Source organism: Microcebus murinus, chromosome 8 (assembly GCF_040939455.1).
Source record: "Microcebus murinus isolate Inina chromosome 8, M.murinus_Inina_mat1.0, whole genome shotgun sequence".
Taxonomy (NCBI): domain Eukaryota; kingdom Metazoa; phylum Chordata; class Mammalia; order Primates; family Cheirogaleidae; genus Microcebus; species Microcebus murinus.
In genome coordinates this window covers 30,564,874-30,591,547 of record NC_134111.1, presented here as the reverse complement: position 1 = coordinate 30,591,547, position 26,674 = coordinate 30,564,874, and the positions used below count along the sequence as shown (strand labels likewise).

The 26,674-nt window shown below is 36.9% G+C and overlaps 1 protein-coding gene across 1 annotated transcript in view; it reads right to left on the bottom strand.

The window, feature by feature from the left end:
- Positions 1-25,778, bottom strand: part of EPC2 (enhancer of polycomb 2) — a 119,827-nt gene extending 94,049 nt beyond the window's left edge. Inside the window, exon 1 of the mRNA XM_012740105.2 lies at positions 25,340-25,778. Within this exon, the coding sequence (XP_012595559.1) occupies positions 25,340-25,492 (153 nt within the window). The 5' untranslated portion in view covers positions 25,493-25,778. The remainder of the gene's footprint in view (positions 1-25,339) is intronic.
- Positions 25,779-26,674: the final 896 nt, after the last annotated feature.

Genomic DNA, 26,674 nt, shown 5'->3' with positions numbered 1-26,674 from the left:
GAACTAATAAATGAATCCAGTCAGAACTAATAAATGAATTCCGCAAAGATGCAGGATATAAGATGAACACAAAAATCAACTGCCTTTTTATACACTAACAATGAATAATCTAAAAAGGAAATTAAGAAAATCCTATTACAATAGCAACAAAAAGAATAAAATACTTAAGAATAACTTAACCACAGAGGCAACAGACTTGTGCACTGAAAACTAAAACTCATTGCTGAAAGAAATTAAAGATGACACAAATAAATAGAAAGTCAATCCATGTTCATGGGTTGGAAAATGTCCATACTACCCAAAGTAATCTACAGATTCAATGCAATCTCTATCAAAATCCCAATGGCATTTTTTGCAGAAATACAAAAAAGTATTCTAATCGTCATACGGCATTTTGAAGGTCTACAAATGGCCAAAACAATCTTAAGAAAGAAAATCAAAGCTGAAGGTCTCAAATTTCCTGATTCAAAGCATATTACAAAGTAACAGTAATCAAACACTATGGTACTGGCATAAAACACAGACATACATAGGCCAACAGAACAGACCAGAGAGCCCAGAGATAAACCATCACATATATGGTCAAATGTTCTTCAATAAGGGTGCCAGTGCTACACAATGAGGCAAGGATAGTTTCTTCAACAAATGGTGCTGGGAAAACTGAATGTCCACATGCGAAATAATAAAGTTCCCCAGAGTTAACTTAAAATGGATTAAAGACCTAAACATAAGGCCAGAAACTATAAAATTCCCAGGAGAAAATACAGAGAGAAAGATTCATGACAATGGATTTGACAACAATTTCTTGAATATGACAGCAAAAGCACAGGTAACAAAAGCAAAAACAGACAAATGGGACTGCATCAAATTTTAAAACTTCTACAGAGCAAAGGAAACAATCAATACAGTGAACAGCAACCTACACAGTTGGAAAAAAAAATTGCAAACCATATATGTGATAAGGGGCTAACAGCTACAATATATAAAGAACTAAAAACTCAAGAAAACAACGAAAAAAACTCAATTTAAAAATGAGCAAAGGCTGGGCGTGGTGGCTCACGCCTGTAATCCTAGCACTCTGGGAGGCCAAGGCGGGCGGATTGCTCGAGGTCAGGAGTTCAAAACCAGCCTGAGCACGAGCGAGACCCCGTCTCTACTATAAAATAGAAAGAAATTAATTGGCCAACTAATATATATATATATAAAAATTAGCCGGGCATGGTGGCACATGCCTGTAGTCCCAGCTACTCGGGAGGCTGAGGCAGAAGGATTACTTGAGCCCAGGAGTTTGAGGTTGCTGTGAGCTAAGCTGACGCCACGGCACTCACTATAGCCTGGGCAACAAGCGAGACTCTGTCTCAAAAAAAAAAAAAAAAAAAATGAGCAAAGGATATGAATAACCATTTCTCTAAAAAAGTTATACAATGGCCAACAAGCATACAAAAAGATACTCAACATCACAACACAGGAAAATGCACAGGGAAATGCAAGTCAAAACCTCAATGAGATCTCACCTTCCACTATCAAACAAACAGAAAATTACACATTGGCAAGGATGTGGACAAAGTAGCACTCTTATACACTGTAAGTAGGAATGTAATGTGATGCAGCTGCTATGGAAAAAAGTATAGAAGTTCCTCAAAAATTTAAAAATAGAACTATGATATGATCCAGCAACCCCACTTATATGTCCAAAAAGAATTTGAAAACAGGATCTTGAAGAGAGATGTGCACACCCATGTCCACTGCAGCATTATTCACATAGTCAAGATGTGGAAGCAACCCAAATGTCCATGGACTGATGAATAGATAAAGGAAATGTGGCATGTACATATCATGGAATATTAGTCAGCCTTCAAGAAGAAGGAAATCCTGTCTACAGGATTCTGAGTACAACATGGATGAATCTTGAGGGCATTATGGTAAGCAACATAAGCCATCCACAAAAGACAAATACTTCACTATGTCATTTATGAGGTATCTAAAGTAATCAAACTCATAGAAACAAACAGAATGGTGGCTTTCAGGGCCTGGTGGGCAGTAATGGAGAGTTGTTATTCAATGATACAGAGTTTCAGCTTTGCAAGATGAAAAAGTTCTAGAGACCTGTTGTACAACAATGTACATACAGTTAACATCACTGTGTTGTATACTTAAAAATGATTAAGATGGCAAATTTTGTAGTGTGTGTCCCCCCCCACCCACACAAAACCCATCAAACATCTGACAAAGTTACTCAGAACAACCAACTATAAGACGTATTTGGATAAAACTATTTCAAAATAATGTAAAAAATCCTCAAGGCCTCCAACTAAACAATAATAATAGTAACATCAACAATATCTATTATTATAATGAATATATGACAAGGGTATATATTATCATATTTAAAATAACTTGCAAGCCCAAAAGAATCATACTTCAAAAACAACATATAAAGTAAAAAAGTATCAATGTAGCCCTTCCAGAATCATTGATGAAAGAAAAGTATCTAGCCAGGATTTCAAATCCAGTTAAATTGTTTACCTTCAAGTATCAAGGGTAGTAAAAGAACTTAGAGAATTCTAAACAGGACTCTAGGAATCTACTAGAATAGCACTGCTCAACAGAAATATAATGTATGCGATACATGTGAGCCACATATTTAATGTTAGATTTTAAAAAGTAAAAAGAAATAGGTGAAATTTTAATAATATATTTTATTTAACCCAATGTACATACCCAAAACATTATGCTTTCAACATATAATCAATATAAAAACATATTGAGATACTTTACATTCTTTTTTCCATACCAAGTCTATAAATTCAGTGTGTGTTTACATGTACAAACCATTTCAATTTGGACTATTCATATTTTAAGTCCTCAATAGCCACAAGTGCCGAGTGGCTACATATTGGACAGTGTAGTCCATCTTCATCTTGGCTTCATTCAACCAAGAGATGATGAAAACTTCAGCACAATTATACATATCTTAAAGATGGGGAAAAAGCTAGAAGACTCATACAAATGTCTGTATACTAAAATGAAAATAAGGCAACTAAAAATGAGAGAAAAGGGAAAAAGGAAAACAGAATAAGCTCACTGCTGTATAGCAGCAGCAACTATTGTATGGAAAGCTAAAATATGCCATTAAAAACTGACAAACCAGGTAACATACAATTAAGTAAAAAAAAAACACAAAAAACAGAGAACTAAAGGCATAGAAAAGAGGTATAAGTAAATGCAAACCTTTCCAAATAACAAAAGTAATCCTTCTAAAGAGCAACATACTGTATAAAGAGAAAGAAACATAGCAAATACAATGCAATACACAAAATTATAAAATGTTATTAAAGAGTTAAGACCAAACATATTGAGTCATATCAATAAATGTGAATGGACTTAACTCACCTACTAAAACAAAGATTTTCAATTTGGCTTGTAACTCAAGGCTCAAACTATATGCTGTACATAAGAAACATAAACCCCCAAAGTGAAAATAATGCAACTAAAAATGTAAGAAGGAAGAGGGGAAAAGAAAAACAGAATAAGCTCATTGTTGTTGAGAGCTTATTCAAAATGGTTCAGAAAGGCAAAAATAAAAGGATGGATAAAAGTTTATCAGGTAAATGGAGACAATAAGAAATACAAGCAAATCCAAATATCAGACAAGTAGAATTCAAGCCAAAAGCATTAAACATGACCATAAAAAGGAGCACATTTTAATGTTAAAAACAACAACTCACAACAAAGATTTAGCATTCATGACTATCCATACATCAAATAACATAATAATCATTTTATGAAGAAAAAGCTACCGGCTATGCAAGGAATAATAGACAAAAACACACTAATAAGAGCAAACTTTAATACACACTATCAGTATAAAACAAATCAAGGTGACGAAAACAAGAACCTAAGCAACTTAATAAAGCAGATCTTACAGCTACATATATATCAAACTTTACACACAATGCTACTCCTTCCCAAGTGCCCATGGAACATTCATAAAAACTGTTCGTGTAAGAATCAGAAAGAATAGGGTATTGGAAATGGAGTAGAAAGAATAAGGAAGTGAAATTCTCTAGGCATACCAGCACCTAATAAAGTAAAAGTCAATAGAAACAAAATCGAGAATCATAAAAAATATTCAATCCAAAGGGCAGAAAAATAATAAACAGAAAGAAGGAACTAGTAAGATAAGAGTCAAACCTAACCATATCAAAAATTATATTATATGTAAATAGCCAAAACACCACAAAATTTAGAACCAAAGATTACCAAACTGGATTTGAAAAAAGACCCAAGTATATTTTAAAAATAAAGGCATAAAGATAAATACGTCAAAGGTAAAAAAAAAATTCTATAGAAAATTATATACCATTCTAGCACTAGTCCAAAGAGAGAGTTAGAGTGACCATATTTTGCATCAAACAGATTTCAGGTCAAAGAATATCACCAGAGATAAGGAAGTTTATTTCATAATGCTTAAAGGAGTCAATTAAAAGAACATAACAACCCTATATCTTTATATACCTAATATCAGTTTCAAAATATATGAAGCAAAAATTAATATAATTTCAAAGAGGAATAGAAAAATCCATGATTACAGTCAGAAATTTTAATACCATGCTCTCAATAACAGAAAAAGTAGAGAGAAAATAAGCAAGGATATTGTAGATTTTAACAACTCTACCAACTATCCTGACCTAACCTTTTATAGAAGGTTCTATTCATCAAAAGCAGTATGCAACTTCTTTTCAAGTACACACAAGCATTTATCAAGACAGAACATTTTCTAAACCATTATTACAAGTTTAAGTAAGGATTTACAAGGATTCAAGTCACACAAAGTATGTTTGCAAACACAATGGAATTAAACTAGAAATGGTAACAGCAAGATCTCTGTGAAACTGCTAAGTATTTGGAAACCAAATAACATATTTCTAAACAACCCATGGATCAAAGAAGAAATCAAAATGGAAATTAGGAAGCACTTTGAATTGAATGAAAATAAAAATGCAATAGGTTGTAAGATGCCAAAGAAGCCACTCTGGAAGAAACTTACAACACTCAACACCTATATTAAAATAAAAGGTCTTAAATCAATGATCTTAGCATCTACTTTAAAAAACTAGAAAAAGAGCAAATTAAATCCAAAGTAAGCTGAAGAAAGGAAATAAGACCAAAGCAGAAATCACTGAAATAGAAAGAAGATCAATGGAGGGAGGGAGGGAGGGAGGGAGGGAGGGAGGGAGGGAGGGAGGGAGGGAGGGAGGGAGGAAGGAAGGAAGGAAGGAAGGAAGGAAGGAAGGAAGGAAGGAAGGAAGGAAGGAAGGAAGGAAGGAAGGAAGGAAGGAAACCAAGAGCTAATTATTTAACAAAATCCATAAAATTTATAAACCTCTAGCCAGGCTGATCACAGAAAAAAATGTGAGAAGACACAAATTACCAGTATCAGAAAAAAAGGAGATAACATCACCTCAGGGTGTATTATGAACAACTTCATGATAATAAGAATAAATTTGATAGCTAGTTGAAAAGGACACATCCCTTGAAAGAAACTACCAAAACTCACTCAGGAAGAAACAGATAACCTAATCTTGTACTTATTACAGAAACTGAACTGTACTTTAAAACCTCACAAAGAAAACTCCAAGGACAGTTGGCTTCACTGGTGAACTTTACCAAATATTTAACCAACACCAACTCCACACAAATTGTTCCAAAATACTGAAGAGTCGAAGGAACTTTCCAACTTACTTTCCACCTCATTCTATGAGGCCAATATTACTCTAATCCTAAAACCAGAAAAAGACACTAGGAGAAAAGAAAATTACAGATAAAAAGTCCTTGTGAACAAAGATGCAATTACCTTATTTAGCAACAATTTAGCAAATAGAATCTAACAATATACTACCAGAATAATACATGACCAAGTGGGGTTTATCCAGTAATGCAGGATTGGCTTACATCCTAAATCACTGTAACTCACTATATCAATACATTTCTTTAAAAGAAAAACTAAGAGCTCTGTCCAGTTCCTACTCAAAAAGCCCAGATAACTAGCATTTTAGAATTAAAGTCCAACAGTGGCTCTCAAACTTTAGTGTGTTTCAGAATCACCTGTAGGTCTTATTGCAACACATTGCTGAGCACACCACTAGAATTTCTGACTCAGTATGTCTGGGATGGAACCAAACAATGTGCATTTCTAACAAGTTTCCATGGGGTGATGCTGTGGGTTTGGAATTACTCTTTGAGATCCACCAGTTTAAGAACTACCAGCTTAAGGCAGGGCTACTCAGACTGTGATCCTCTAGAAGTACAGAGATTTAGATTTAGAGTAAGCATTTAGAAATTTTTAAAGCAATTTGACAGAATAATTTTATTTGTTGAAACCAATGATTAAAAATTGTGGAGCATTTTCTTTCTTTCTTTTTTTTTTTTTAAAGACAGGGTCTCGCTTTTTTGCTCAGGCTGGTCTCAAACTCCTGGCCTCAAGCTATCCTCCTGCTTCGGCCTCCCAAAATGCTAGGATTACAGCTGTGAGCCTCTGTGCCTGGCCTTGGACTTGTATTTTCTACATCTTTATTGAATTGTTTTAGTAATGTGTTTTCATTGTACTTGATAAACATATTAGTATGCAGTGAATTAAAATAAAAAAAAAATCCTGGCCTTTACCCCCATTTGGAGAACGCTGGCCTAAAGAACATGCTATCTAGCCATTTCTCTAGTATTCTAAATACTACTTTGTAGGTAACATTATATGTATTTCATTAACTATGCTTCCCAAAGAAACATATCGGATTTAGCTTAAAAAAAAAATCAATAAAATAGTCACATTATTAAGGTTTCTGTTTCCTCTGTAAAACTATAAAGACATTTATCACCTAAACAGATAAGTGTCCATTTGCAATAAATTCCTTTTAGAATTTAATAACAGGGTAAAGATTTTTCTCTTGAGAAACAGCTATGTTAAACCTTAAATGAAACAGTTTCAGTTTCACTTTCTGTCTTAACTGCCTGTGAGGGGTCTGAAGGGCTGAGGGTAGGGAGCTTTAATATACTGAGTAACTGGTATCTTAAACAGAAATGTAAAAGTGAAAGCAATCTTACGGTGTAGAAATAGTTTATCATAAGCTTTATAATTCTAGAATATATGATTTAAAAATCAACTTTGGAAAACTCAATTATAAAGCAACAAATGTTTCCTTTTTTGTTCCCATATCTAATTGTTGGGTTTTTTTTAAATCTTGTCTTAAATCAAGAATTTCCTCATGCTGATTAAGACTATGATGCAATACCAACACTAATTTAGAAAGGTGACACTAACATTAATGTAGCTTACCTTAAATATGCACCCAAGAATGGAAATGAACAGTAGGGAAAATTCAAAACAGTAGCCAAATAAATTATTGATATTTGGCTTTAAAAAGCATTCTTTAATATTCAGTTATTTCACCTATTGATTTACAAAGTCATTTCTAAAATTATTGTGCATGTCTTGAATACTAAGAGTGGACAGATAACCCATTACAGATAAATCCAAGATACCTATATACGGAAATAACCAAGAATTAGAATTAGAATTAGGTTGTGAAAAAAACAGATTAAGAACATTAAAAAAGTTATGGCTAGCAAACTGACTCATTCACCAGGGAAATAACACAAAAAGAAAATGAGAATCTGTTATCCATAAGAAATTATTTATGTCAGGTTAGAGAATGTTATTAATACTTCTGAAAAATGCCTGAGAAGCAATTGTTCCTGAACTATCAAACCTGAAATGGGCAAAGCCAAAAAACACTTTACTGTTGTAAGTAAATCATTATGAAGCAGCCATCAAATGGGGCAGACCACTCTGCACTTATCAATATTATCTGTTAAATATTTTAAAAACCATCCTGCATCTCCTAAATCCCATATGAGAATTTCACAGAAATGTGTCAAAGGCCTCAAGTATGGTACAGCAGAAAAAATATTAAGTACTACTGCTTTTGACCATAGTTCCTCAAATTCAAACATGCATGTGAACCAGTTAGGGATCTTTTTAAAACTTCACATTTTGATTCCACAGGTCTAGGATGGGGTCTGAGGTTCAGCATTTTAACAAATTCCCAGGTAATGCCAAACTTGCAGACCAAACTCTGAATAGCAAGGTTCTCTTTATGGTAGAACCACTCTGGAAAACAGTTTGACAGTTTTTTAAAAAGCTAAACCTTTTAAATCCAACTACCGTATGATCAAGCCATTTCACTCTCAGCTATTTATTGACTCCAAACAAAGGAAAGCAGATATCTACACACAAATGTTCACAGCAGCTTTATCTGTAACAGCCAAGCCAAATATCACTCAACAGGTAAATGGATAAACTGTGATATAGACATAAATGGAATAATATTCAGCAATAAAAAGGGAAGGAACTATTGATACATGCTACAATATGTACGAAATTTAAAAAAAAAATTATGATGAGTGAAAGAAGCCAAAGCAAAAGAGTATATATTTTGCATATACTCTTTTGTATATATATTTTATGTAAAGTATATATTTTATATAAAATTCCAGAAAATTCAAACCACAGATCTACAGTGAGAGAAAGCAGATCAGTGTTTGTCTGAAGACCAGAGAGGTAGAGTGAGTGGGTGATGAGATGTGTTCATTATCTGTAGTAATGGTTTCACAGGTATGTGCAAATATCAATAAATCAAATTGCATACTTTAAATATGTGCAGTCTATACCTCAATAAATTTATTTTTTAAAGATATCTTTCAAATACAAAATTCTGCCTGAAATAAATGTCCTTATATGTAATATAAGTTCTAATTCTTTGAAAAATCCACATAGTACACAACAGTATGCCTATACTAAGGGTAAGAGCCTCCTCTTTTGGAGGACTGAAGGTGGTAGGTGATTCAGAGAGTCTTTTAGGATCTTTTTTAGTTCCAAGTAACCATGGAACATGTACCGTAGACCACAGGGGTCCTCAACATATAGTGAGTTGTATAATTATTTCACTATATATTACAATGTAATAATAATAGAAATAAAGTGTACAATAAATGTTATGATCTTGAATCATCCTGAAACCATCCTCTCCCTCCCCCGTCTGTGGAAAAATTATCTTCCATGAAAACAGTCCCTGGTGCCAAAAAGGTTGGGGACCGCTGCTGTAGAGTAAATAAGAAAGCCAGTGGTGATCCAGGTGACAGAATGCTACTTACCAAAAAAATCTGTACAGTAAAACTGGAATTTTGATAGCTATAGCTATGAATATCTTATTGCAAAATACTAAATAGCAGTAAATATCTTCTGGTGTGTCCATCCCATTACCAACTCTCTAAACTACTATTCTTTCCCACAGGAGTGTTCTGGTTAATCACCTCCCACTACCTGCAACCACAGTTAACTGGACCAGACTAGATATCCAACCTGAACTAGGACAATCATATTCCATCTCCTGGAAATTTAGAAATGAGACTAAATCACTACTTTCAGCCATAGCTGGCTGCTTAAATAGAAAGATAAAATGAGAAGCTATGGGGTGGCTACCTTTAGCCAAGAAGACGCCAAAGCTCTGTAAGTCTCTTTACAGGAAAGCGAATAATAAAACCAAAGACATTTTTAAAAAGAATAATACCTCATTACCAAATGGGGTTGAGTCCAGGAAAGCTAGGATGGTTCAATATTACAATATTCATCACTAATGAATATACCTAAGGGGAAAATTATATGGTAATCCCACAGATGCCAAAAACATATCTGAGAACATTTAACATTTTTAACCATTACATTACTTAACATTTAAAAACTAGAGTTTTTTTAGGCCGGGCACAGTGGCTCATGCCTGTAATCCTAGCACTCTGGGAGGCCGAGGCGGGTGGATTGCTCAAGGTTAGGAATTCGAAACCAGCCTGAGCAAGAGCAAGACCCTGTCTCTACTAAAAATAGAAAGAAATTAATTGGCCAACTAAAAATATATAGAAAAAATTAGCCAGGCATGGTGGCGCATGCCTGTAGTCCCAGCTACTCAGGAGGCTGAGGCAGGAGGATTGCTTGAGCCCAGGAGTTTGAGGTTGCTATGAGCTAGGCTGATGCCAGGGGCACTGTAGCCCAGGCAATCAAGTGAGACTCTGTCTCAAAAAAAAAAAAAAAAAAAAAAGGAGACTTATTATGTATGTATGTATTTTTATCTATTGCATATAGAATAATATATGTACTATAGAATATATAGAATAATATATTCTATTATAAATATTATATTACTTGTTTTCTTAATACCTATAATCATCTTAAGACCTATAATCAATTATAATACCTATAATTTCTTAATACCTATAAATCATCACAAAATAATCTACATCTTATTTAACGGAGAAACACTAGAAGCATTCACATTAAAGTCAAAAACAAAAAAAGATGCCCATTATCTCCACTACTACTTAACATGGAGTTGGGAGTATTGTGTTTTCCAACAGAATTAAATAGAGAAAGGCAATTGGAGGCATACTATTTGAAATGCAAAGCTAAACTATCTCTATATGGTATCTATAACCCAAGAGAATCGATGCAAAAACTAGTACAATTAGATATTTTAGTAAAGTTGCAGATATAAAATTAACATGTAAAAATCAACAGCCTTCTTAAATACAAGCAATAACAAGTTATATGTATGGTATAATGGGAGAGAAGATGTCACTTACAATAGCAAATCAAATAGGTAAAAGTCCTAAAAATAAACTTAAAAAAATGCACAGGCCAGCCGAGGTGGCTCACGCCTATATTCTAGCACTGTGGGAGGCTGAGGCGAAAAGATCACTTGAGGTCAGGAGTTGGAGACCAGTCTGAGCAAGAGCGAGACCCCCATCTCTACTGAAAATAGAAAAAACTTAGCCAGGCAACTAAAAAATAGAAAAATTTAGCTGGGTGTGGTGGCACGTGTCTATAATTCCAGCTACTCAGGAGGCTGAGGCAGGAGGATTGCTTGATCCCAAGAGTTTGAGGTTGCTGTGAACAAGGCTTACGCCACAGAACTCTAGCCCAGGTTACAGAGACTCTGTCTCAAAAAAAAAATTAAAAAAAAAAAATGCACAAAACCAGTGAAAGAAAAATACTCCTGAAGGATATACATAAGTGGACTTAAACAAATGAAGAGACAAACCATGTTCTTAGATAAGAAGTCAACATCATAAAGATGTCAATCCTCTATAAGCTAATTTATAAATGAATTAATATAAATATATACTATAAATTAATGACCATATCTATGCTTTAAATTTCCCTCATTGGGGGAACCACTATTCCTTCCTCTCAAGCTCCCTTTAGACCAATCATCCAAATGCAAGCTGCCATTCTCAGATACCACCCACGTCCCAGAATACAGTGAATAGGACTAATCCAAAAATTGACAAGATGACTCAAGCTAAGCCAAAGAGATTCTGTCCTCAGATTTTTCAATCTGACAGGAATAGGTTAGAAAACAACTCACTTTCTTTCTCTGACACACACACACACACACACACACACACACACACACACACACACACACAATCTACTCATATATAAATACAAAGGAAAAAAGCATGGAAAGATGTACAGTAACCCACAAGTCAACCATGGATATCTCAGAGTAATAGAACTATAAGAGATCTGTGTTTTCTTCTTCATACTTTTCCTGCATATTCAGAAATTTTTTATAAATGAATATATATGATACTGTTATAATAGAGGGGGGTATTTCCAAAAACAGAATAAAATAAGCTGGATATTTTGAGGTTTCATTTTTCCAATTTACAGAGAAATTAACCATCTCAAGACATGCTCAGGTAGCTGAGTACATTCCTAATGATAACTGTGTACTGCTTTACCGTCCTAGAGAACTAACACCTTTATGTGCTCTGTTAATGATGTCCTAACAATAAATAAAAGGAAGAATAAGTCAGGTAACTTTAATTATGCCACTGTTTACAAACACAATTCCACTGTAATACAGGCAAACAATATCTAGATTTATTTACTTTAGTACTTAAAAGGAATATTTCTTATATTCAATATATTTGTATTCTTCAGCAATGTGTTTCCATGTAAAAACAAAGAATCAGTAAGTAGAATTCTGCATTTCACAACAGTGTAAACTGAGTCTAAAGCTTTAAATACCTCCTCCTCTTTAGACTTCTCAGAAAATGTACAATTGTGATGTATCTGCAATAAAGATTAACAATAAAATAAAGCAATGTGATAACCTCCTCTAGGTCATTTACTCCATCGGAAATGAGTCCTCATGGTCTAAATATTTACTCTAGGTCTGATCATTCTCTGGAAGAACTGGGAAAACATGAAACTACAGTTACAAAAAAAAAAAAAAATCCAAGAGGTTCATAGAACCCTTTTAAGTCTATCTAGTTATGAGAAACCTCAGTTAAGAAACCCTGACATAAAATGAAGACTTAAATAAAATCCCTTAATCCACATGGTATCCAAATTGTTTTTACTCTGTCATAGATTTACTGAAAATATATAGCTAGAAATCACATTTCCAATACATTTGCAACTGGCTTTATCTCTAGTCTTGCCACCACCACCACCACCACTCATGTACTGCCTACACAATCCATCCAACAATAGCAATCTATTACAAATACAAAGTTGAGGATGCAAAACCCTATTTCCCCATCATCAAGATTATATCTTGTATTTACTAAATGAAGAGAAAAAAGTTTTATACACATATACATAGTTTAATATCACTAATTATCATTGCTTAAGCAGTTAATAATATATAACTCATGTTGCTGAATTAACCAGAGAAGTGTTTTTCAAACTGCAGTTTGAACCACTAGTGAATCAATGAACTCTATCTAGTAGTTTATGACCAAAATTACTTTTAACAAAATAGAACTGAAAAGGGAAAAAATATACCCATATAGCTAATCTTCATTACTTGCAAACACCCATATTTGTAAATTTACCTACTCGCTAAAATTTACTTGTGACACCAAAATTAATACTTGCAGCACTTTCTCAGTCATTTGTAGACATGTGCAGAGCAGTAATATATTTAAGTCACCTGCCTGCCATACATTCCCAGTTCAGGTCAAACAAGGTGACACTCCGACTTCTTGTTTCAACTCTCATATGTAAACAAGTGTCCTTTTCATGTCTTACTTAGTGCCATGTTTTTCACATTTCTGTGCTTTTTGTGGGTAATTTCACTGTTTAAAGGGACCCCAAGTGTAGTGCTGAAGTGCAGTCTAGCTTTCTTAAGGACAAGAAAACTGTGATGTGCCCCATGGAGAAAGTACATGTGTTACATAACCTCATTCAAACATAAGTTACAGTGCTGTTGGCTGTAAGTTCAATGTAAATGAATCAACAATATATATTAAATATTTTTGAACAGAAACACACATGAGACAAAATAATGCATTGATCAGATGATAAAACTATTGTGAAGCTCACAGGAAGCTAACCCTGTATTTCTTCTAGGAACCGTGGTTCGGTATTCAATAATTTGTGCCCATGGCAACTTAATAGACTATAACTATCTCAAATTATGAAAATCTACTGCATTATTGTATACATATAATATGTGTCTGTCAAAATGCACTTATTTCAGTTACACATACACACACAATGGGTCACCGTCAAGAAAGTTTGAAAGCCAACGAATTATATCACAAGGAAAGAAACTCTGAAAGGAGTAGTAAAATGGTAAGGCAGAAGACACAGATCACGGGCACACATGCCTATCCCTTTTTTTCTTCCTAGACAAATCAATTCTACTGAATCCAGAATCACCTATAAATTGAAATTTGCTTGGCAGATCTAAGATAAGGCCTACACATGTATTTTATAAAAGAATCCCAAATATTCTGATGTGTGGCCAGGACAGGAACCACTATTCTACCTCTTCAACTAACTGATGGTCCTCAAAGTTGGGTCCTTAGACAAGCCGCATCAGGATCACCTGGGAACTTTTTAAAAAATGCAAACTCCCAGGTCCCATCCTAGACCTACTGAATCAAACACTATGGGGATGAGACCCAGTGATCTGTGTTTCAACAAGCCCTCTGGGTGATTCTGATGCATGCTAAAGTTTGAGAATCACTGACCTAAATCTTTTGATATTTCTCTTGGGGGTATTTTGAAAGCTTTGATGAATTCTAAGGTGACTATACTATATCAAATAAAGCTGAAGGGTAACTCCTACTGACCAAGCACCTATAATGCACAGCCAATCTTCTTCTAAGCACTTTCTTTATGGAAAGTAACCCCTGTGCTTTAAACCAAAATAAGTAAAATCTATGCATTACTTGTATAATGATCAAGCAACACTGTTTCTTTAAGCCTCCATAACACAGTTTCTTTTCCTCAGAACTCATTAATTGGCACTATTTTAAATTCAATTTTGCCTCTTCTAAAAGGTGAATCTGCACCAGACCATAAAAATTGTTTCAATCCTCTAACAACTCTACTGGGTATCACACACTCCCACACTTCCCTATATAAAAGTAACAATATAGGGAAGTAACTTCCCTATACAAAAGTAAAAAACTCAGCATACGCAAATCATTTCAAGACTAATTTGTCAAAATTAATTCAATAGTATATTACAGTCAATTGGCTATTACATAAATTTATGTATTCCTCTTTCATATTAACATATTAAACCTCATATGGAGTTATCTGCATACAACTGTTTTTTCTCCTACTGGACCTATAAGCTGCTTACAAAAAGGTACCATATCTTATTCCTTTCTGTGTTTAAAGTACATAACAAGTGCTTTACATTCAGTCAATAAAAGTGAACAACTACCACCTACACCAGATGATAGGGGATACAAAGGTAAAACAGACAAGGTCTCTGTGTTCATGGGGCTAGTTACCGAATGAATAAACATCCCCAACTACAATGAAAGTATAAGAGTGTACAGTTTGTATGAAATACCTAGCTTGCCAGCATTATACCTGAAATAGGATAGCAATACCTGTGATTAGTGATACCAAGAGAAAGCACATATCTTTTCATGTCATATTACAGTGGATGACTTGTCAAAATACTGTTTAAATTCATCACTACTTCAAATTTAAGATAACACGATCCAACTCTAAGTCTTGTTCTTAATATGTTAATAAAATGTATTAAAAACTATTTTAAAATATTTTGATACAATTATATTTCAATATAATTGGTTTATCTGATTTTGTTTTATGCATTTAAGACATTATTCTGAGGAGTTTCACAAAACTGCCAAAAGAGTCCATGGCACAAAAAAAAGGTTGAGAAGTCTTGGATAATGATTCTCAAATCAGGTACAACAGTCCTCATTTGGAAATTGAGGGCAGAAGCATTTTGGGGTTATCCCAACTGGAATGTTCCAGAAATTAACAGGCAGAAGATAGAAGTAACAAACTTCCTGTTTTGCCCATGACTAGCCCATACAACCAACTATAAACAGAATGCTAGTAGTGTCCCAGTTGAGAAACATCTCAAGAATCAAATAAATGACATGACTACTGTCACCAATACCATACTTTCTAAAGTTTCCAAAAATAAGTATTCATCTCAGAGTTCACTGGTATATTAGAATGCCTCTCTTCATTCACTTCTCTGGTGCATACCACCCACTGAACAGATTTTCATCATTAAAATCTATTTTTTCTAATCTATATGACCTAAAAAACATTTATTCTGAAAAACAAATACAATATTTAATTATCACTTATTCAAGGCCCAATTATTACTTTAAGATTAGCTGAAGATTTAGTTCTCTTAGAGACTAATTTTCAAGGTCTTTAATTTTTTTAATTAATTTGATTGTTAACAGCTTTGCCAGGAAACAAATAAGGAGAAAAATACACATATTAATTTGCTAATGTTTGGCAGCTATAAAAAATATATTTAATTGGTAAGAGAAAAAATGTGAAACTTTATCAAATAATGTATGGGGATACTCTGCATATTTATTTTACTCTTCCATATACCTTCATATTTGTTATCCTGTATAACTGAAAACTGTTAATAAAAAGAATAGTTACATGTATAAGGCACTAACTTAAGTCTTTACAAAAATTTTAACCTTTTACCCTTGGAAATACATGTCATTAAACGAATGAAGAAATGGGGCTTAATGAGGTTAAGTAATTCACTTTGCCCATGTGGAAAGTGGCAGAGGACAAGAATGGAGCATAAATCACAATTCAAAGTTCCAACAACATCATCGAAGAACTGAGTGCTGCCTGTCAACTCCCCAACCAACAGCCTCATACCCTTTGACATAAAAAAAAAAAAAAAAGTCAACCTGGTAAGTAAAGATATGTGTTAGAGAGCTAGCAGACAGGCTGGCTCTTCCACTCTAACATTTCTCTAACTTCACAGCAATACTAGCTGACAGGCAAAAAGAAACCTAAGAGCAGACAGATATAAAGAAATGATGCTGAGTAGAGTCTAGACGTGACTGCCATCTTCTTCCACAGTTTTAATCCCATAAGAAACAGTCTTGCATCACGAACAGGCAAATGTGAAGTTCTGTTCCACTTAAATAGCATAGTCAAGGCAAATAATCAAGGATCAACTTTAGGTTAAAATCAAATAATCATAATGGACCTTCTGCTATCTACATTGGTCTCTTTCCTAGGCTTACTCCTATCTTCCTCATGCTGTCCCTATGTACCCATTACTGTTTTTCTATTTCAACTTTAATTATAAAACTAAATGAAGATGCAGAGCTGTGTTTTAAGTGATACAGCCAAACTTAAGCCAAGTGGCCAGCATCATGGTCAATGCCTGTATTACAAACTTTCTATCACCTAAGATAGCAAGTGATAGAAGAGCCTGGGGTGCTATCCTCCTATATTCCAGGCTTATTTAGGTACTGAATAAAACAAGGACATGATACCTTCCTTAAGACATTTAGTCTAGCAGGGGAAAAAAGTGTCTACTCTCTCTCTCATGCATGCGCACTCTCTCATACATACATAATATTTACACACACACCCTTACACATACAATCGTCAAGTGAGAAGCACGAGATATTAGAAAATTAAAATAAACTCAAATGCTCAAATGGTAAGGACCAAAAGTACTACCAAACTTCAGAACATTTACAGCAATAAGAATAGTAAACATAGTGGAAAAAAAATTTCATGAAAGCAAGGGAAATGATCATATCCAAACATACACAGAGTGGATTGCTCTAGTAAGCTCTAGGAAAAATCAGTATCAGATAGTGCATAAATATAATTGAACCTCATAAAAAAAAGAACGATAAGCCAAACTGATGGCATCTCAATAGAGCTAAAGAGTTAAACTGTATGCATTAATATCTTCCTAGTATTTAATGTCTCATTTGTGGTTCTTTTCATCTAATAATTAGCATTCTGGACAATATGCCCAGCAGACAGGCAAGTCAATTCACAGATGCAAGTCATTTTTAGAGCCAAAGGTACTTTAAAGGTCACTCAGTCCAATTCTATTTCACAAATGAGAAAACTAAGGGCCAGGAAGGTTAAATAATTTCTACAAGGTTACACAAAACTTATTCCTTACAACTTTGAAAATTAATAAGTGTGAAGGGTTTTGCTTTCCTTAAAAGGACTTTGGAAATTTCTTTTATAGTCCTTAATTCAAATTTCGTTTTAAAATGTAACACATACAAAATATTCTAACCTTATTAAAACACCTTACAAATTTATGGTTTGTAAAAACACACAAAGTATACAAAATTCACCTTGGGACAAACCATGGATTAAAACTTCCTAACTTTTGATCATGTTACATATGTATCAGTAGAACTCTCAGGGCAGCTCCCTGGCTGGGAGAGTAATCCTTACCAACACATATAACTAACTTGCCCTGCTCCTTGACTGGAAGACTTAGAGGTAGATACTTAATGCAGGCCAGACCAATAAAGCTCTATCACAGGAATCTGGAATTTTGCATCAGGGAAATGCAAATTAAAATTACAATGCAATACCACCTTACTCCTGTCAGAATGGCCATTATTAAAAAGTCAAAAAACAATAGATGTTGGCACAAATAAGGTGAAAAGGGAACTTTCATACACTGTAATGTGGGAATGTAAATTAGCACAACTTCTATGGAAAACAGTATGGAGATCCCTCAAAGAACTAAAAGTAGATCTACCATTTGATCCAGCAATCCCATAGGAAAAGAAGTCATTATATCAAAAACACTTGCACTTGTATGTCTACCACAGCATAATTCACAATTGCGAAGATATGGAATCAATCTAACTGCTCATCGAATGATGAGTAAATAAAGAAAATGTTTAGTGTATATATACACCATGGAATACTACTCAGCCATAAAAAGGAATGAGATAATGTCTTTTGTGGCAACTCAGATGGAACTGGAGGCCATTATTCTAAGTAACTCAGGAAACCCAAATATCACATGTTCTCATTTGTAAGTGGCAGCTAAGGTATGGGTATATATGGTCACACAGAGTGATATATAATGGCCATTGGAGATTCTGAAGGGGGAGGATGGGAGGTGGAGTCAGGCATGAAAAATTACCTATTGGGTACAATCTACACTATTGGGTGACAGGTACTCTAAAAGCCCACAATTCACCACAATATAACTTATCCATACACCAAAAAAAATTTATAACCCCTAAATCTACTGAAATAAATTTTAAAAATTAAAAAGGAATCTGGAATTTTGAACTGATAGCAATGTAACAATGGTGATAATAACAGCTAATATACTACATGAACAAACTATTCCAAGCACACTATAATTCATCTTCCAACAACCCCATGAGATTTTATAAATAACATTAACCTACCGAAGGATTCAAACCTACATGTTCTGACTCCAGAACATATGTACTTAACCATTACCCTATATTGCCTCTCAAAAAATTGAGAATTGTTAGAGCTGAGTAATAGTAATACTAAGATCACTTTCTGTGAAGGGCTTACAGCCTTCCCAAGACTTGACTATTCGACCCTTCCTTGGAATCTGAGATAATCCCCCAAATCCTTAAAGTAACCAGATTTGGTTTCTGTTACTTGAAACTAATCTAAACATCCTACATGTCAAATATTCATAAAGCCTCATTTTTAAGAGAACTGATACAGATGAAGTCTAAACTTATACCACAGATAAATCATCTTTTTAAAGGAATGTATTTACAAAAGGGATTTATAACAGTTTATTTTATAATATTCCCTTAGGTAAAAACTTTTAATTACTCCTCCATGCCTATGGGATAATAAATGATAGTATAGTAAAGCTGTAATCCACCTTAGATATCATCTAGTTCTCAACCCATTCATTTTACAGATGAAGCAGTATAATGGTGAAGCTAGAGCCCTGGAGTCAATCAGCCTGAGTTCACATCCTGGCTCTATCACGTTCTATTTTAGGTAGGTAATTTTGGGCAAATTACTTAATTTCTAAAGTTTCCGTTTCTTTTTCTGAAAAAGAGGCAATAACAGCACCTACACATCCAATTGTTATAATGAGCTCTAAACCAGTCCCCAACCTTTTTGGCACCAGGGACTGGTTTCATGGAAGACAATTTTTCCAGGGACAGGCAGGACGTGCTGCAGCCCAATCCCTAACACGCCACAGACCAGTACCCACCCAAGGGCCAGGAGTTGAGGACCGCAGCTCTAAACCATCTACCGAGTTTAATAAAGTACCTGGCATGTGCTCAACATACCCAATAACACATGCTCAATGAATGTTAGCTGTGATGGTAGTGATGAACAACCTGAGGCTCAGAGAATGTGAGCAACTTCCCAAATCATATGGCCACTTAATGACAGAACCAGTACTAGAAACAAAACCACCAGAGTCACAGGTCGATGATCTTTCTTCTATACCACCCTACAAACTCCTAAGGCCTAACATTCAAAACTATAATGTGACAAAATTCTACCTTTTTTCCCAACCTAATTCCCACCCCAATTTTTATTCATTCACTCACCAAATATTTACTAAGTACCTTTTATGTTTTAAAGAGTCTCTAGTGCTGAAGATATAGCAGGAAACAAAGGAAGGGGAAGGGAAAGAAAAGAAGTAAAAGATGTCTGCATGTCTGAACGAAAAGAGTTAGGAGGATGATACCGTTAACAATGACAAAGCACTACCTTCCTGAAGTTCCTATTAGCAGAGAAAGAAGGAAAGGTAAGGATAGAAAACATAACATGGGAAGAACCTTCCTTTAGTCTACTTAACATCCACAGAACTTGCTTTAAATATTCCTGTGTTCAAGTATTTACTTGACAACCTAAACAAACAACCTAAAACAAACAGACAACCTAAAACAAAACCTGAAAGCCCAAATTGTTATACCTATCCCCAAGAAGCCTTCTCTACAACATTGCAGTTTTCTATTACTCCTCTCAACTACACTGACATTTAAGTTTTTCTACTGCTCTTTTGATGTCTATCAGGTTGACTTAAGTTAGTAGTTTTTGCTAACTTTCCAGATATATGTTCTTGACCTCAATGACTCATTTAAGTTCCATGAAATCAAGGTCTGTATCTTATTTTAATCCTAATACTTTAGCACAAAGCCTTATACTTTTGATATACAGATCACTTTAAACAGTTTTCCTGTATCTTAGATAATACCTGGCATGTCAATAATAATTTAGTACATCATTTGCTTTTGCTGAAAGACATGCTTCATGATTTTAAAGTATCAATTTACAAAACCGATTTTAAAGTATCGATTTATAGAACATTTTATATCCTCTTTAGAACCTATTATGAAACATTAAGTATCTTAGTGTCAAAAGTAATTTTGCAAAGGTACTAAGAATGAACATATTCCTACCCTATCATTCAAAGTATCACTTAAAATATTAAGATAATGGCAAAAATTAGGCAGCACATGAGGGAAGAAATGGCAATTCAAATTAGTCATCATCTTTTTCTTTAAAAAATAAGGTGAATCACATGATTCATGTAGATGTTCGTTCATTCTGGTACAAAGAAATATCTCATACAAATCTATATACACCTATGAGAGAGTTAACACAAGATAAAGACTAACACTGCAACCATACCCTATGTATAAAAAAAATTATATTTAAAGAGGCTTCTGATCAAGAGGAAACTAGAATTAATATTTAAGTACACACAGCACCAAAATAAGCAACCAAAAAGAATTCCTGGAAGAACTTATCAAATTCTCCTAATGAAATCTTTTATATACATACATATATACATATACATATGGGGGAAGAAGAGAGAAAACACAAAAATATAGCTTCCGGTATAGAAAAAGGAACAAGTTCATTCAACACTCAACAAACATCTTTCAAGCATATATTATGTGCCAGGTACAGTCTCAAGCATTTGGACTATATCAATGAACAAAATAAGCAAAGATCTTTGCCCTTACAGAGATTATACTCTATCAGGAGAAAAATCCAAATAATAAAATGGCATAGTTTCCCACAAATTTCTTATATGATCAAGATAACATATACACTCAGATAAATATAATAATGCCAATACAAGGAGAAGCCAAGTTAATGGACTGCTAAAAAAAAAAAGGAAAATCTGTAAAGCTAAGTGCAAAAGTCAGATTAAGTGATAAAAAAAATTATACTTAAGTCTGACCAAATCAACATCATCTTTTAAATTTCCCAAAATTGTTATAAGTTGTTATAACAAGTAAAATATTTACAAAAACCATAATGAACTTAATAGTACAGATGACAATTCTAGGTTATGTAAGAACCCTAAATACACAGCACAAGCCTTTGTGACATTAAAGGCAAGGGTCTGAATTCTAGTCTTGCCCATTTACTAGCAGTAAGACCTTTAAGTTTTATCATCTATAAAAAAGAAACAGTAATATCTTATACGGCTTTTACCAGGATTAAATGATAACCAAACACTGGAAACTCAGATACCAAATAACAGAAAAATGGATAAATACAATGTATCAATTCATTGGAATACTACTCAGCAATAAAAAGGAACAGACTGATATAACACAAAGATGAATCTTAAATGCATCCTACTGAGCAAAAAGAAGCTAGATGCAAAAAAGTATGTGAGCTTCCATTCATATGAAATTCTACAAAAGACAAAACTAATCTATAGTGAAACAAAACAAATCAGCAGTTGCTTGGAATTAGGGGTAGAGAGGGACTGACCGCAAAGCAGCACAAGGGAACTTTTTCTGATGCTGGAAATGTTCTATACCTTGTTTCCATGGGTTACACATCTGTCGAAATTGATCAAACTCTTTGCTACAAATAAGGTACATTTTATTGTATGTAAATTATACCTCATAAAAGCTGATTTTGGTATAGGATTAAATGAACTAATATATGTGAAGTCCTTAACACAGTATCTGGGACGTAAGTATTCAATAAATGATAAATATTATTAAAAACATCAACTACCACTATACAATGCCCATGGGGAAGAGGCGGAATCACTGATCACCTGATTTTTCTGGTTTAGATTCTAAATAAACATAAGTTTACAGTAGCTGACCTAGACCAAGTGCAACAAGCACTAGAGAGACCAAATTAAAGGAGAATGCCAAGTGGCAGACCTTAGGCAAAAGACAATGAAAATAAGCAAGGAGGAGAAATGAAGTAAAAGATGGTTGCACGTCCAAAAAAATTGAAAAGGCTGAGAATAATATAGTCATCAACGACAGAGTGTTGCCAATACCAAAAAACACCTAGATCACCTCATCTAGGCACTGTCAGAATGTAACTCAAAACTGAGTCAATGACATAAAGTCTAATGATAGTCCAATAGCTACACAGAGAAGATAGGTCTTAATTTTATTGGGGGAGGAGGAGCTGGTAGGGGTGTATGGGGAGTCAGGGAGAGCCATCCATGAAGGCTTCTAAAGGAAGTTAAGGGATTTTGTCAACCAAGCAGGAAAGGACAGTTTAGAAAGACCAAGCAACAATCATAAACCCATAAACCAAGGTTTGTTTTCTTTTTTAACAAGCCTATGTGATTTAAAAAAACTTATAATAAAGATACCTAATTAGGACATCTAGATATTAGAAGTTAAATTAAAATACAATTCAAGTGAAACACAAAACATTTGTGAAATTTATGCTATTTATGCTTAGAAACTGTTTATCAAGGCAGAATCTTTTCTTAAAATACATAATTCTGCTCATTTGCAGAAGTCCTGCAAATAAGACTGGAAGAACTGAATTGGCTGTCATTCAAGAAAGCACAAGTGTTCTGATATACTTGTATATGTTAATTTAAAAAAAGAAAATCTAACACCCCAATTGGACAAGTAGACAATTGGGAAGTAAAAGACTTTAGACTCAATCTTAACTGTTAGGGTTTGTTTACTTTTGTTTTGATTTTAAGAACCTCCACTTTTAACATTAAAGAGGCAGAAAGGACAGGACAAAGTCAGAAGTTCTGGGTTTCAACTCTAGTTCTATCAGAATTTGGATTTCGTCTTCCTTAAAACTGGGCAGCTGAAGCAGGCTACTGAAAAGAACTCAAGTTTAGCACTTATACTCTAGACTCAAAATCACAAGTTTCACTGAAAAGTTAATAGTGTAAGACTGTGACACGGGTTAAGCACCTATTTTTAATACACCATGAAAAAAAAAACTAATGTGTAAATTTTCTTCCTAAATCAAGACAAAATACCAAAACATATGTTGAAAGCTAAGGACCAATTATATTACTGATTGCAAAGAGTAATATATCTTCCGGGGGTTAACTGTTCATTCTAGAACAGATTTCTTGACAAGTTCTAAAATAACAGGGTCCAAGTAATTACATACATTACCGATACTTTTAAGATTCATAAGTCACCTTTCTTTTGGGGTCAAAATCCGTAACAGAAATTTCCAAAGTCGTGTTTTTTAAAGTTCAGTGCAATTAATTCTTGTACATACTGTAACTTCCTTAACTATCCTTCCCATAGACAACTGAGCCAAGTTATTAACAAATCTTATTTAAAAAAGAAAAACAAAAAAACAAAAAGAATACTGGCATATGAGTCAACTCTAAACCTTAAGCACAAATGTTGAGTTTTGATCTTACACACATTTTTAAAAAATTGAATGTTCATCCTGATGCTACGGCCATATTCATTTTCTATTGAAAATATAAAACTTTCAAGTAATCAAACACCAAAGAGAAATGTGATTAAATCACAGCAGAAAGTAGTAATAACAGGGTGACATAATGAGGTCAGAACTCGACCAGCCAATCAAAGGCATTTCCTGCAATGTTAACAGTCAAAAGAGAAAGCCAATCACGGAAACCTCGAGCTTTCTTTTGACAGCCACAAAAGCAAAAGAACCAATCCACACACACCCGAGGTTGACAATAAGGCGGGACCGTAGGTTCATTGAAGAAATTCTTGAGGGTGCAGTTACTATGAACTTCGCACGCAAGTAACACCACTCCAGAGTCATAAACACTCTCGATCAAGCCAGATGAAATTCAACCATATGCAAAATTTAACCCACGAGGGGTGGGGTCGGAAGCAGCATTTTTGCCAAAAGGCACTGTATTACCAAAAATACAATTATCAATTTAAATGCACTAGATCCTCAACTTCTAAAGGACCACCCTCCCATGACAATTCTCGAGGACGGGGCGCCGGATCAGCGCAGCCTCAGCGGCTCGCTCCCGAGCGTCCCCGGTTCCTTTCTAATGCTGCGCACTGAGCGGGGGCCGTCCCGGCGAGGTCGGCAGAGCCCGGCCGCTCCGCGCCCGGCGCCCGGCTGGGGACAGCTGCGCGGACGGCAGACGGCTCTCTAACGCTACGTCCCGCTCGGCAGACACGGCCCCCGCCCTCCCCCGCCGCAGTGCTGCACCGCCTCATCCCGCTGCACCATCTCGAGCGGGGGAGCGAGAATGGTTCCCTTGCTAGGAGGAAGATGTTTGTTTTGAAAGTGCTCTACTCTCCATAGTCGTTTCAAAGAAAACCCAATGCAAAACCAAATTTAAAAGTGGGGGTGATCCTCCCTAGCCCAGGAGCCCCTCGCCATCCATTAATCCCCGCGCCAAGGAGGAGGGGTGGAAAAAAGGTAAACAGAGGCCATACGCCAAGTGCGGGAAGCACATCCCCTGCGCCATTCCCGGCCGCCGCTTACGGCAAGGCCCCCTTACGGCAGCGTAAGCAGCGCTGCGAGCTAATCACAACACTGGGACGCAACAACATGGCGGCCGCGGGCGGGCGCTACGCCGGCCGAGAGAGCTTACGCTACTCCGCCGGCGTAGAGTCCCATGCGTTGGAGCGGCAGCGGCGCCCTCCAGCGAGCGTAAAGCGCTCTGTGAATGGCGAGGCCCGACTGACAAAGGGGAGGGGGGAGGAGGGAAGGGGGGGTAATAAACACTCGAGTCCCTACCGATTCCTCCTCCTTCTCCATCCCGGTGGGCATCTGGGGCACGGCCCGGTTGATGGAGACGCAGTCGTTGAGATCAGGCATGTCCTTGCCGCGGTAGATGGGCAGCGGTTTGGCGGCGTCCAGCGCCCGCGCTCGGAAGGAGAGTTTACTCATTGTCTCCCCGCCTTACAGGAACAGCCCGGGCGGCGGCGGCGGGGCGGGCGGGGAGGGGGGGAGGACTCCCGCCGCCTCCTCCACCTCCTTCCTCAGTGCAGCGCGGCCGACCCGCTCCTCCTCCTCCTCACTGCCCCCGGCCACAGCATGGGCGCCCACCCCGCCCGAAAACAGCCCCCCGCCGCCCGCGGCCGCTTCCACACACTAGATCCGCCGCTCGCCCGCCCGATCCGCTCCCTGCGCCATGGCCAACATGGCGGACATTACCACAGCGGCGGCGAGCGATCCCGGCAGCCCGCGCGAGAGCGCGCCCCCGCCGCGGGGACGCGCCTCGCCCTCTCCCTCCCTCCCTCCTTCCTCTCCCTTCCCCTCCCTCGCCTGCCCACCCACTCTCTCCGCGGCGCTGCCGGCCCGCGGGAGCGTGCTCGGCCTCGGGCCGCTCGGGGGAGAAGCGGCGGCGGCGGCGGCGCCCCTCCGCTCGCCGGCCAGCGCCCTCGCCATGCGGCAGGTGCCAGGTGCGCAGATTCACCCGCGCGCGGGAGTGTGCGCCTCTGCCTCCGCCGCCCCGGCGCCGCTCGCGGGCTGCCCCGGAGGACGGCGCGGGGCGCGGGACGGCCGCGCCGAGCAGAGCGGCGCAGCGCGTGTGTGCAGGAGTCGGCGCACGGCAGGGAAGGTGCCGACCAGGGCACCCAGGCCTGTACTGACAAAGCGCCCGTCTCCGAGGCGCCCCGAGCGCAGGCTTAGTTCGCGTCCTCCGCCTCGCACGCCCCGGGAGGCGCGAAGGGTCCCTTCCGCCTGCCCCTCGGAGAGGCGCCCCCTCGGGGTCTCCCCGCCCCGAGAACGCTCCGGCGGTGCCGGCCCTCGCGCCCGCGCCCTCTCTCCGGTACCTGTCCGAAAGAGCTCTCCAAGGTAAAGCATCCTCGCTCTTCCGCGCCTCCGCGGGAGGATGGCGGCAGCGAGGGCTGGTGGTTTGAGGCTGATGGATGCAACAAGTGAACTTGAACCTGTCACCCGAACTTCGGTGGAGTTTGTTGGTGGATGGTACCTATTTCTCTGGTTCCAAAAATACCAGAGTTCTTAAAAGTTCAACTCATGAAACGTAAACCAAGGCAGCCCACATTCCTGAAGTGGCAGATGTGTGTGAAATGTTGGGTGCTGTGGAAGACGGAAAGAAAGTCTGAG